The sequence below is a fragment of the Amblyomma mixtum genome, chromosome 3, assembly GCF_055824585.1.
Source record: "Amblyomma mixtum isolate Tamu chromosome 3, ASM5582458v1, whole genome shotgun sequence".
Classification (NCBI taxonomy): domain Eukaryota; kingdom Metazoa; phylum Arthropoda; class Arachnida; order Ixodida; family Ixodidae; genus Amblyomma; species Amblyomma mixtum.
The window spans coordinates 155,672,724-155,686,432 of NC_143014.1; the positions used below are offsets into that span (position 1 = coordinate 155,672,724).

Below are 13,709 nucleotides of genomic sequence, written 5' to 3' on the forward strand. Positions count from 1 at the left end.
GGAAAAGCGATGTCGTTGAAATAGAGCCAAGAACATGCAGAAGAAAACAAGCAAACACCGTAAGCGGAATGAGACGTACCTTGGCTATCACATTCCATGTATTCCTTACATGCGCACTCTGCAAAATTACTAACGCATTCAGCGGTTTAAAACAGGAAGGTAACAAACAGAGCACACTAATGTGCACTGCAAAAGAACAAGCTAATACGAGGCAAGAGGCCTCGCGTTCACTCGTCTGTAATTTTTATTCTCACGTCTCCACAAGCTAAAGAACAAGAAGCAGCAAACTTTACATTTCAGATCGGCCACTCGTAACGATCGCTATCGAGAATGGTTCTGCGTGGCCAACTTTCATTTTTAACTAAGGTAGTTTTAAAGGGTACCAAAAAGGCAGATTAGGCTTGATGGTTTTGTAGCTTGAGGTTAACAGCGCAGGAACCAAAAACAAAGACAGGAGAAGTACACACAACGAGCGCTACTAAACTTTTCCCGCACTTGTCTTAGGTGCTAACGCTGAAAACCTCAACTTCTCTGGGTGCCTTAATTTCTTCTTCAAACCATCTACATTACACTATAGTGCTCTACCGATGATCATTGCTTAGAGAAACTGCTTCGTCGAGCATTCGCTACTACACTCCGATAACCACATCCTTGAAAAGCAAGTAAGTGAGAAAAGAAAGGGAGGCGGAAGTAACGCTTCACGGAAACTGTATTGCCCTGTGGTAGCCACGCTCAGGCACAAGTTCTGGCTATCTTTAGCGAAGCAGTACGCGCGCATCAAGCAGAAGAGGCTGTGTAGTTACGGCCTAGATGCGTCGCATGACAGCAGGAGCGGGGACCATCCATATAAAGCAACAAAAACAAAGCAACTACGCGGGACGCTTCGGATGCTGGTCGCGGACTGCCTCGAATAGAACGGAAAAAGAAGCGTGACTGCGCGCGAGCGGACAACTCGTTAAGTGTAGCGCGTGGTTGCACATGAGATGGCAAAGGCCTCCTCTATCCCAGCAACTGGCTTAATCGCATACGCTCAGGCCTGTACGCGCGCCGTGAAAAAAACAGTCGGCGCCTTGCCGCTTGTTTTCGGGGTATCGTCGATTCGTGACGAGCCGCTGGCAGCAACTACGAAGGAGCCCTGCCGTATTGTGTCGCTGTTCGATGCCTTTAGTGGTGTTGGCTGTTAGCAAACTCATATAGAACAGCTTGGCCTCGTGGGAAGTTTGTGCACCTAAACAAGCCTGATCTTGCGCACCCGAGTACTAAACGTCTCTTATCCTGTGAACTGAAGGTCTCCCGGAAAGCAGAACCGCGGGCGTCGAGCTGATCGCAGTCCGCGACGACCTAAGCGCGGCACTTCTGAGTACCACTCAGCTCTCAACAAAGGCCTACATACAACGGGTCTACCGGACTGTTTGCCACGTCAACCTAACGGTCATTCAATTAGGTTTTTCGGAGTGCCGGGCCGAAGTGGGGCACCGCGCCCGAAACGAGGCCATCCGTGAAAAACGGCGGATGAAGGCCAAGTTTGCTCTGTCCGGCAAGCGCGCGCGCCCACGGATGCCCCTGACATTCGGCCCTCAAGTGTGCGGCCGCCAATTGAGACTTGAAGCGAGCGTGACGCGCTGACGTTAGAGCATCATGTCGTCGCGAGACGCCTTTCTGGATGCAAAGTTTGCCGACAGAGATGAGACCGAAGTGGCGCAGGCCTCAGTGGTGATTTAATGCGGCATTCGCGGCTGGCAATCCGCGCCTGCAGACCTCTTTGCGCGTGCTGAGGGAATCGTCACTGATTTATTAGCCGATATTAATGGTTCGATATATATGTTCTTCCATTCAGCGAAGCAATGATCTACAGCCATTGTGCATTAAATAGCTGGCATCGGCATTAGCGTGCACTTCGAGACTATACTACTTTAGGGCCGGCAATATTCATCGCGAAGTTCTTAAATTTGTAAGTCGACAATAATCAGCTCGTAACTTTCGTATCGTGCGGTGCATACACAAGGCGCTTGTCTTTGTCTTTGTAACTTCCTGTATGCTCTTAACTGTTAATCCTAGGAGCTCCTCGTGACCAGTATTATTTGTAAAAGTATTATTGCTACAGATAATACAGTACAGCAGTATTGTAAACAACCAACATAGTCTCAATATACATGCCCTCTGTCCTCCTCTTCATCTCAGGAGTTGACCTACATGCATGAATACCTTGCCGAGAACATGCCGGCTGTGTAACCACGCCCCTCATGAAGCAGAGCGCTTTCACGCCGCCCATCAGCAAGAGTACATCAGCCGTCGTCCGACGGCAGTGGTTCTGAACTCACCGACAAAAAAAAAAAGAAAGCAACTTCGTAACAAACTTGAGCTTTATTTGTTTTGCGTTCATGTTATGCTTTCCAGAATGTTTCATCATTGCCTGAACAGTGACTCTTGCCGCACTTCTGGCTAATAAAGGTCTACATTCTGTCACGAACTAAACGCGAGACGATGCGTTACGTTTATTCGCAGAATTTACGGTCCACCCTGGTTCAGAGGAAAATGACTATCCGATACTGCCATCCATGCCAAGGCAGCTGTAGCGCAGAGGAACGGCTTCATCACGCTGCGTGGAAGTCATCGGCATCATCTTTCAGTTTGTATAGCTGAAAAACCAAAATCCAATTAGAGGTTTTCTAAGTTTTCGCCGTAGAACGTCTTGAGAGACTAAATACGCCGCGGAATTACATACCTGCGTGACCCATGAGAGCTATATTCCTAAGCGACTGCAGGCGAGTGCCTTTTCGTTTTTGGTGGCTCAGTTGTTTGGCAAGGCTTCGCGCATAAAGAGATTTTGTCGTTTCAGAAGCGTCATATGTTTTATAAGATTGTTCATGCACTTTGAGAGAAATCACTTTTTCGTTTCTCTCCACTGCTTCGTTCAGAGCTTGCATTCATTCCAGTCTATAACTGCGTCTTTTCATTGCGTGTCCATGTCACATGAAACGAAGTCAATTGACCGGCTTCCCGAGAAGCGAGCCTACATACAACACATACAACTTTAGTTCTCGTAGTGCACCAGATGTGGACACGGAAGGAAATGGTATGTTTGTTGCAGAACGAACACGGAGCGCACGTCCCCAGGCCAACGTCAACAGTGCGAACAGAAGCAACTTCTGTTGTCACAAGTCTGCTGTTTCGCTGCTATAACAATTGTCTTTCTCCATGGCGAAACCGTCCTCTACGCTTGTCGCAGCGTCTTGCTAGCCATTGAGCTAGTTCATACTCGGAAGGATAAAGTTTTTTTTTTTTTTTTACGTTTCTCTCCATTGCTGCTGTCTATTTCTCTCAGAGCGAAGGGAACAAGCGCATTGTATTGCTTTTCAGGCTGCTTGCGAGAGTGAATGGTGTAATCACATTCATTTATTTTTTGCGAGCTACTCCTACAAGCAAAGGCCAGTGGCCTGGGGCGGTCCCGGCCCTCCCACGCGTAGTGCGACCTTACCTCTCCGTGTGTCTGCATGCGCGCCGCGGTGTTGACGGTGTCCCCGAACAGGCAGTAGCGCAGTGTCTTGAGTCCCACCACGCCGGCTGCCACGGGTCCCGAGTGCACTCCTGTCGCGGAAGAAGCGGCGGCACTTGTCTAAGCGCAACATATCGAGCCGTTCGTCTCGTGCTCGACGGAGCTCTGCGGAATGGAGCGTCGCCTGTCCATTTTGTACCGTATGGTAGGACAGGACGAAATGGAAGCAAGGCACGTACCGAGGAGAGAAGTGAAGGGTGCAGGTCGCGAACGTGGCAATGATTGAAAAATAAAGGCAACCTCCCGTAAGAAAAAACTGATCGCTGCCTTGTAAGTTAGGCAGAAGTGCTGACCTTTGGACAACCCTCACATGTGAAACAAAATAATAATGAACACAGTAACACCACGCTTCTCTCCATTAGTTGCACCTCAAAAGTAAGTTAAGTGCTGGAACTTTGGCGGTCAGAGAGGTTACGGTGCTCAGTACTGCGAAAGTGGGATATAATGCAATAGCATATGCGCGCTTTGTTAACACGCTGTTCAGTAAACACGGCCAAGCGGCTGGGACTCCTATTTGGCCAGTGGTTTAAATATACCGGCCACGATCGAGCAAACACGTTTCTGTATAGTCTCAAGCCGAGCAAGTATGCAGTACTAGTCGAGAAAAGTTAAGCCTAACCATGCCCCGCATTTGCAACGCGGCAAAAGGCGCGCACTTGGTCCGCATGCATCGCCAGATTCGTTCGGCCGGTGCGGGATCACCATTTGTCAGCAGCAGGGCGGTAGAGGCACTGTCAGCGTCACTGAGCAGCGCGCTCGGTCACACACGGAGCACCACCGACCGCCTCAGGAGGAAAATAGCGCTGACGCCCTGCCATCCCGAGACACCGACACACGCAGCGACGACGACAGCGACCGGCGGGAGGGCTGACGCGGCGCGTGACCGGCGCCGACGTGGGGCACCCCGCCGGGCGCCGCCGCGACTGAAGGCGTCGCAGCCGCTTTTGGGTCAACAAGCAGGAACGCGCAGCCACTGGATGTGGACAGCCGGGCGATCCTTCGCGTCGGCTTGAGGGCGTTTGCACGCGTGCTATAGACTTCCATCGGGACCCTTTAAGCCGCTGGCACGATTATTCCTCGCGAGATCGGAATCGCACGAGCGGAGTTCACAGTGGAACGCATTCGTGCTGTGGCTGGGAAGGACGAAGAGTGACGAGACGGCTGTGATGCAGTTTGCTTCGCCGGGCAAATATGAAAGGCTCAGGGTCGAAAATGTTCGGCGCAAACAGAACTCGGCTTTTATAAAATGAACTAGGTGTTGTCGGCGGCCTTCTTGCGCAATGAAAAATGCGCAAAAATGGCAGCCTTCTTGCACAATGAAATTTGGTAAAATTGTTTTTTTTTAGGAAAGGAAATGGCGCAGTATCTGTCTCACATACCTCGGCGGACACCTGAACCGCGCCATAAGGGAAGGGAGGAAGGTGGCAGTGAAAAAAGAAAGAGAGAGACAGGTGCCGTAGTGGAGGTCTCCGGAATAATTTCGACCACCTGGGGATCTTTGACGTGCACTAGCACCGCACAGTATACGGGCGCCTTTGCGTTTCGCCGCCATCTAAACGCGGCCACCGCGGTCGGGTTCGAACACGGGCACTCCAGCTCGGTAGACGAGCGCCTTAACCACTGAGCCACCGCGGCGGGTGAGTATTGGGTAAACAATATACAATGTTTGAATTGTGTGGTGCATGTGTGTAGTGCGCGCTGTTGTGTGGTAACAGCGCGAGGCTGCAAGTGGAGTGTGAGGGACGCCGTAATAGAGGGCTCAGCAGGCGAACCACGCAAGCACTGAGTGACCAGGGCGGGCGCAATCTGTCGTTGCGTGAAATTTAACTCGGAAACCCTTTTTTTGGCCGGAAACAGACGGAAAGCGTCAAGTAGAAAAGCCTGCAGCTCTTCAAAACCGATTAAAGACACCCCTGCCTAATACCGCTCCGTTCTAATAATTTGCAGTGACACTGAAAGGAAACTTAAAACGGTAACAGTGTGTTTGAACCCACTCCGTCTGAGGGCGGCTGCTTCTAGACTTTGCCATCCGGCCCGTAGCAGCTTCCGCTCTCAGCAGTCATGAGATACCGCAATATGCGTTTCTTTTCGGCAAAATCTCGCGTGAATTATTAGAGTGCGATTAATTGTTCGGTAATCGTAACACTATCTCCTTCTTTTGAAGCCGCCGCGGTGGCTCAGCTGTGTTCGTGCTCGGCAGCTGACCCGAAAGACGCGGGTTCAATCCCGACCGCGGCGGTCACATTTCGATAGAGGCGAAACGCTAGAGGCCTGTGTACTGTGCGGTACCAGTGCACGTTAAAGAACACCGGGTGGTCGAAATTACCCAGAGCCCTTTACTACGGCGTTCCTAATATCTGGAGTCGCTATGCGACGTTAAACCTATATATAAACCCACAAACCTTTCTTTTGAGGTTTCATGACGACCGCCACCTGAGCTAAATTGTTACATTTTGAAATAATCAAACGAATCCAGCAAATTATATGACCATACTTTAGCCAGTAATATTTATTTATACGGAAGAAGACACATCATTCATCATTATTTGCTATACCTTTAAGCATCGTCTGGGACATTACACAAGAGGTGGGGAACACTGAAAAAAAAAAATAATAACACCAAAATATAGGGCTGAAACGGAAATACTGACTTGACCGCACCGGTACTTTGCGTATCAGATCCCATTGTCAGGAATAAAAAGTTAAAGTTGACACCAACTTTCCTTTAGCCAATCCCCTGCAAATTGCTTCAGAACCTCGTCCAAAAAATGCTACTTACTGGTCACTGGTATTACACTCATAAGCGTAAAACATGTGCCGCTGGTCCCGACAGGGATCAAACTTTCGACGTAACGATTGCAAGGCTTGTGCCTTTCCTACAAATTCATGAGCCTATTAAGCAAGCAAGCGCTCATAGGCGATAGTGCAGCTGGTGTAGGGCGCCCTGGACGTAGAAAAACTAAAAAAAAACGCCTAGAAAGCGAAAATGTCGATACGCCAGAAGAAGCTTGGACAAGAACAAGTGGACCATAATGGCGATCGGCATGAAATCTATAGTTCTTTCACAGCTCAGTAGAAAGTTATAAATAAATAATGAGGAGAAAATTCCGAGAATGAACGAATTAAAGAAAGCAGGAGCCGCCGCGGTGTTTCAGTGCATAGTATTTGCTGCTCAGCTGCTGACCCGAAAGACGCGGGTTCGATCGCGGCCGTGGCAGTCGCATTTAGATGAATGCGAAATGCTATAGAGACCCGTGTATTGTGCGATTTCAATGCACGCTAAACAATCCCAGGTCGCTTCGGGACATAAAACAAACAATCGACCGACCGAACAAAGAAAGCAGGAAAATTAAAGACCGCGCTGGATGCTGATAGGTGGAATACGCAGTGACACATCTTCGGTACACATGCCACAATGTCATCAGCTTTGCAGGACACGCAGCGTAAACCAGAGCTCCTAGCCGCACAGCGTAAAACCTGCTTTAAGGAAAATAACTTCAAGAAGAAAGCGTGATTCTAAATCAAAATTGCGAGAAGCTTTGCCGGTGACACACGCGTGCCTGCTGTGAGTATCGAGCCAGCAGCCGCGGCCATGTGGGATAAAATGCGAGCACGAAACGTTATTTTTCAGCGTAAATGCTGTATTTGCACCGTCCACCTAAGCGCAGTGCAAAAGTATCTATACTGCGCACAGTGACCGCTTCCACTGCCTTGGTTTCCTATAAAGGGCACGGAGGAATTCGGCTACTGCCCACGAGCTCGCGCAAACTAACTGACGAAGGATGAAGGTGTGTACGCACCTGGCAGGTTTCCCCTCAGGCCGATGGGCAGGTGCGCCAGCTGCCACAAAGCAGGCTTCAGGGAGGTACAACGTATGCCCGAAATATGAAAATGTGTCTAGTACTGTTATCGCACTAAAACGAGTAATATCATTACCACACACATAATCCGTTACCATCACGTGTGTGCTATTTATCATTATCATTAGCACATGCGTCATTTCGAACACTATCGATACGGCCATTAGCAGATACGCAATAGCATTCGTGGTGTGTGTTGCCCTATGCGTCCTGCGCTGTGTGTCTGCGCTAAACTATTTTCATAATGTGTCACCAGCTAGCCAAACATCCTACACTTCTGCAATACAAACCTCTTAAATTCATGTTGTAAGCCTCAGCGTAATTAATTGTCAACAGCTGTCACCGCCGCCGCTACGCGTTCGCTTTTCGTTGAACTTGTAGGACTTACTCAGACCATTCAGGGTTACCTATATTATCCAGGCGCGATTTGAAAGGCAGACCCAGGCGCCAGATATCCGGCTTCCTGTGAATACCTACAAGAATGGAAGTGCGTAGGTCCTTGCAGACGACGTCAATTTTTTTCAAAGCAATGAAATTTTCTCAATAAAGATGGCACCCGAAACCGCACAAATTTATTGTGCCGCGTAAAGCGCACCATTTATATCTACTTGCTCTAGCAGAAGGTTTCATCGATGGCTCGGGCAACTACAAAGAATTGTGGGCCGCATTTTACGTGAAAGAGAAGCCACAAAAGCGGCACTTACTGAGATGCACAGGCAGAGCGACTATCACTACAAGCGAAATAAAATCTCTGGAGCACATGGCGAACGATGTGCCTTCTACGAGTTACCGCCAAATAAAAATACTATCAGAGTACGGTTGATGAATACCAACGCTTCGATGAAAAAACATAACAAAGTTAATCGCCTCACTCACACCCGTCACGTTGATAAAGCTCGACGCCTCTCGTATGGATTGGGTCAGCTGAACCTTCAAGCAAAAAAAAAAAAAATAGTTCTTGCTATCAAATTGGATTCAGTAGCCTTTGACCGAGCAAACGCAGCATGTTTAGCGTAAATCTGGTCAACAGTGTACGAATTGCTGCGCCGTTGTGCAATGCCTTAACGAGATCAATAATAACAAGGCACTCTTTGGCTGCTGCTGTTTGAATTTTAGGGCACTGATAATGGCAATATTGTCAACCAAAAGGTAATCAAGTAATAAAGTAATGCCTCTTCATTGCCCCAAACGACGCTAAGCAAATATATTCCTGCAAAGGCGTCGCGTTCAGGGTTGCATCTTACAGTATTGAATTAAAGCGTCATGCCGAGCGCACGGTTCGCTTCGGTCGGCATCGTGCCTCAAGCGCCGTGTGCGCGCTCTCTGTCCAAAGGCAGCGTATATTCTTCAAGAGCGAGCAAGACGTCGCCAAGGTCTGACAAGTGAAAACCTTACGTTCGAGACACTCTTCGCGAGAACGCATGAGGGCTCTCCTTTGAAGCGGAAGCCCTATGGGCGGTTCCCATACTGCGATCAAAGTAAGATATGGTGCCTGAAGCAGTTTGTCTTCCTAAAAGCTCTAATCGAAAGACGTTCGGATGCATCCCTGGCTGCTTTTCAAAACGCCCTGTTGTAGCTGCTTCTGATTGAAGATTTCTCAATAAAATCCTTCTTCGACAGCGATAATGCGCAGTTACTTTCTTAAAAGTCTAGAACATATGCCCAGTCGGATGCACCTTATCAACAAAAAGCTTTAACGTCGTGCACTGACCCGAACTCAAACTGATCGCTGCTTCCTTGCGTTTGAATAGGTACTTACAGCTACAGCGGCAATGCATGCATTGATTACACGAAATAAATGAAGGGATGCAGAGATTATCAATGGGGCCGCAGTTAAACGAGAGAAGTAAGGACGGCAGAAAATGAAAGCCCATCAGTCTTTGAAAAGTCATGCAAATGAAGAACAGATTTCCACTTCTACTGACCCTGGAGAACATGCATAAACGCGAGAATATCAGAAGTCAGAAGGACAAGAGGGAGCTAGTGAATCCATCTTATGTAGCTATATAAAAAAGATTCGTACAAGAAGACACTTCAGTTATATCAATTACCTAAGTTTAGCACGTCGCCCTGTGTGATCACGTGCGCTCCATTTTTATGTGAATATCACTGATAACGCAAAACGTTTGTTAGTCGTGACGTGCCATTTGGTGTGCGCAGCTCTTTACTTGCCAACATTTTATTTTTTTTTTTGCACGTAAAAGAGCCTGATCAACAGTTCAAAGCGAGTTAGAACATTCCTCCACTAAAGTTCTCACAACTGCTGGCAGTGTTTATTGCGGCACGTGGTGGTCAAGGTAACAAATAAGCATCCGCATTCTGGCAGCGCCAACACTAGCGTAGGGCACAGCGAACGATTTAAATTTTTTGCAGAAAGTTATTTTTCGCAAAAGAAGCAGAAGTTTCAAAATCAGATAAAAAGAAACTTGCTCACGAAATTTCGTAACGTCATTAAAATCTCAGCGGGACTTCGATTTCGTTTCTTTTGATATTCATTATTTGGACAAAAATTGGAGCGACTTGAGTTTGCTGCTTCAGAATAGCCTTCTCCGCTTGTTATCTCTCATTTTTATGAAAAGAATCAGGTTTAGACTTGAAAGCGGTGCGCCAAGGCACGACCCTGTGTAAAATGCGACTTGTGCTGGCGAAACGCAAATACACGGCCCAGTTCTGATTTTTCCTCTGTACGGCTGCGCCACCCGCATTTCTGTGAAACGCAAACTGCAAACAGAATTGTTTCTGGCTAACGTATCTTTGGGAATCGATTTTTTTTTTCATTATAGTGCGCATTGTTTCGAAACAGCGCTACGCGCCGAATGGCTCCTTCTGTATTTATCACAAAAGAATGACCAGCACATCTGAGAGGTTGATATAGAAAATGTTACACATCGCGGCTACTCTCACCTGTGCAAATGTCTGGACGTATGAAATGACATGTTTCTGCCTCGCCACACTTCGATTCCTACGGGATTTCGCATGCATGCGTGCGTACGTAGGCGAGTGCGTGTGGGAGTTTGTGTGCTTCTCTCTGTGTGTGCTTCTCTGTTTGTGTGCTTCTCTCTGCCTATGCGGCCTTCGCCGCATAGGCAGTAAAAATGTGGCAAAAGCTCTTTTGCAGGTATTGTGAATGGCTCGGAAAGGCTTTTTATTTTTCCCCACGGCGTAATGCTTCGTCCCTGCGTTATGCACGTGTCCACTCGGTTTCTCATACGTGGGTTACAGAGTAAAATAATGACGCACTGGCGGCCCTTATCTCTATCGATTCCATCGCTGTGCTGAGTTTACCAAGAGCCAATATTCGTGCGGACGAGAGAATGCGGCTGGTGGAAAACTGAGAGCACTTCAGACGCCGAAACAAAAAGCCCGGATTTCGCAGTGACAATGAACGACAATGACGATGTTGATGAAAGTGCCGTAAATGCTCCAGACGGACGCCGATCCTCTTCTAATGCTTTGTTGCCATTACGGTCACCGGGCATGTCGGGACTTGGCGGTAATGAACGAGAAAACCGCAAGAACAATGGCGCGATTGAACTATGCATTAGAGGAGGCTCTACACTGTTGTTGCCACTGGGAGGGCGCTAATGAGTCTGACGAAAGTAAAGCAGACGATGCGAGAACGCGACAGACGGGGCTCTCGGCGAAGCAGCAGCAGCCCCGTACAGAGCGGTGACGAGTCAATGGCAGCATTCAGGACGTAAGGTACAGATGAACTGCAGCCGATGAGATGGATTGGATGGCAGGAAATAAAACATATGTAGGGATAGCGGTGATATGAAGGGATGAGAAAAGAACCTCAGTAGCATTTCCTGCTTCCACGTGGTTCTGGACATGGGGCATCAGGACGGTTATTATTTTTTAGGGCCAAAGCTTACAAGGTAATCACGCACCTCGACGAAATTCGCACTAGCGTGTTGCTAGTAACAAGCGCCACGATAAACCGCCCTTCTGCGATATGAGCACATGAGCGCAACGAAACGGCGGGGTCCCTGCAGCGGCGCCAGAACAGAAACTCCCGTTGTGCGGGTACTCAAGGCTATGAGCCTGAGCGCCCATTCCGTCAAATTATTAGCGTTGAACCGCGCTGTAGCTGGAAAAGCGAAACCGCATAGCTCTAGTGGCGAGTAGCGAAGCTGAGTGAACTGAATCCTGTCATGCATGGCGCGAGCCATAGACAAGTTCGAAAAGCTTCGAAAGGGATGCTGCCATTTTGAATGTGTCACGTTAACGCGCAAAATGAAGTTTTGGACTGCGTCAGGTTCACGCGGGAAATGAAATAATGCGCGCATTAGGCAACCGACTCGCATCCAGTGGAGAGTCCCTGGATTTTCTATGACTAGATGGGCACTTGCGTTCTCCAGCCGCAATGTGATAAATGCTCACAACATTGGCCACGTGAAACGTGATGTGGCAATCTGGCACACTTTTGCGTTTCATAGAAACTAATCGCTCCGTACGTTTGCATAACATGCAGCCTCGACGAGTATATAACGCGACGTTCGCCGAAGTGGCAAACGAAAATGCGTCCCAGTATGCGTTCTCCCGCATAAAACGGGACTATGCATTTTAAGCTGGCGCTTTGTAGCAAAAATCATGCCGAAAAACTGCCAGACAGAGAGAGACAGGACAAGCGCTTGCCTGCAGAACTAGAGATATAACTTGCGAGTATGTTTTTGCAGGCTAGTTGGCCTGCAACTAGCCTGCAAAAACTAGCCTGCAAAAACATACTCGCAAGTTATATCTCTAGGTCTGCAGGCAAGCGCTTGTCCTGTCTACCTCGTTCTTTTGTGTCGTGTCTTTTGCGCAAAAAACCCACAATGCCAGACAGAGAACGTGGTAAGAAGCACACCAAGAAGGCTACACTGCGAAGGCGAGAGATACCGTGGTAACAACGAGCTTTTTGCCCCTCGGGGCCGCACCTTACTGGTGACGTCATGGCGTGTCCTCAAGCCCGGATGCGGTTTCAATACTTGCGGCTGCAAAAAGCCGGTGCAGGCGCCTGCGAGTTTTTTTTTATTTTTTTGCAGGCTGCGCTGCTCACCTTTCTTCCTGATTTCGCTTCGTAAGCCTTGCGAGCTTTCTGGTCCTTGTTTTTTCGCGCTATTGGGCTTTAGTTTGCTTCGAATTTGATTTTTGTACGAAAGTTAACCTAAGGGTTGGGCGCATAAAGTACTGCAGGCTTCTTTTGCATCTCTGTTTCGTTTTCTATTTGTCGAAAACGAGAGAAAAAAAAGGAGTGCATGAAGGTTCGTCTGCTGTGACTACAGCTTCATCCGGCTGCGCCTAGCGCCAGCACTCACTAACCCATACTCGTTCCCCTTCATGAAGTGCAAGTAAGTATAATTCTTATCTGGGTAATTTTGGATTCGTTGAACGAAGATGCAAAGCACAAAGCGCTGCGAAACAAGCGTACGGCTCAGGCTGGCCGTATTTCGCCGTCTGGAGTTTGCCATTGGCAGCAAAGGATTGAAGGATTCGCGAGCAGTTATCAGACACGTACTGCAGGGCGCCCAACAAAAACTGCCACAAGCTCCCGTGGCACGTGGCGCTCCTATCACGAAATCAAACCGACGAGGAGATCGCCAGGCTGTTCTCATTATTATAGCACAGGGGAAGTTGGTACAGAACAACCGCTCGCTAGCGCACATTACATCGTCTCTTCTAGGCACTGGTATTCCGATGGCATTGCCTGACTGTGCACATAAGTTAACATCTTGCCTGCTGATTGGGAGCAACGGTATCTACTTTAGTTAATCAGTGTTTGAGCACCAGTGCCGATTAATAACACGCTGAACTGGCAACACTGATAAGCGCGAGTGTTGGTCTACGGAAGGTTAAGAATACCAAATTTGTACTAGAGAAACCGCTTGCGCATTCCAACACCAGTAACGTCCAAGCTTACAAGTGACCCGATACCTTGCGAAGCGGACCACTCTTCAAACCATTTTTGTAAGATATAACTGCTCTTCACAGCGTCTCTCCATCCACCGCAGACAAAACCATTGGAATGGCACGATCAGCATCGCTCTCGGCGTTTTCGTGATATCACAGCACCGCGTATTGCGGTTTACTGGCACGTTTTAGTCCCCGAAATGTCCTTCATCAAGGGTACCTTATAAGACTTAGATTTGTGACAGGTGTAAACCCAGTCAGCCGTACCGCATCTTTGACTGCGAGCCCCGCCAATGAGCACCGTCCTGAAGCTCCTCTCGCTTCCTGCCGTTCTCTCTAATAGCCACACTAGCATTAAAAAAATACTAAGGAGAAATTGAAGCTGACTTGTATCGATAGAA

General features: G+C 48.4%; 1 protein-coding gene across 1 annotated transcript in view; it reads right to left on the bottom strand.

Annotated features, from left to right (window-relative positions):
* LOC149352445 (soluble guanylate cyclase 88E-like) overlaps positions 1 to 13,709 on the bottom strand; it is a 204,853-nt gene that overhangs the window by 1,582 nt on the left and 189,562 nt on the right. Inside the window, exon 10 of the mRNA XM_089581618.1 lies at positions 3,479 to 3,588. Coding sequence (XP_089437744.1) covers positions 3,479 to 3,588 — 110 coding nt within the window. The remainder of the gene's footprint in view (positions 1 to 3,478; positions 3,589 to 13,709) is intronic.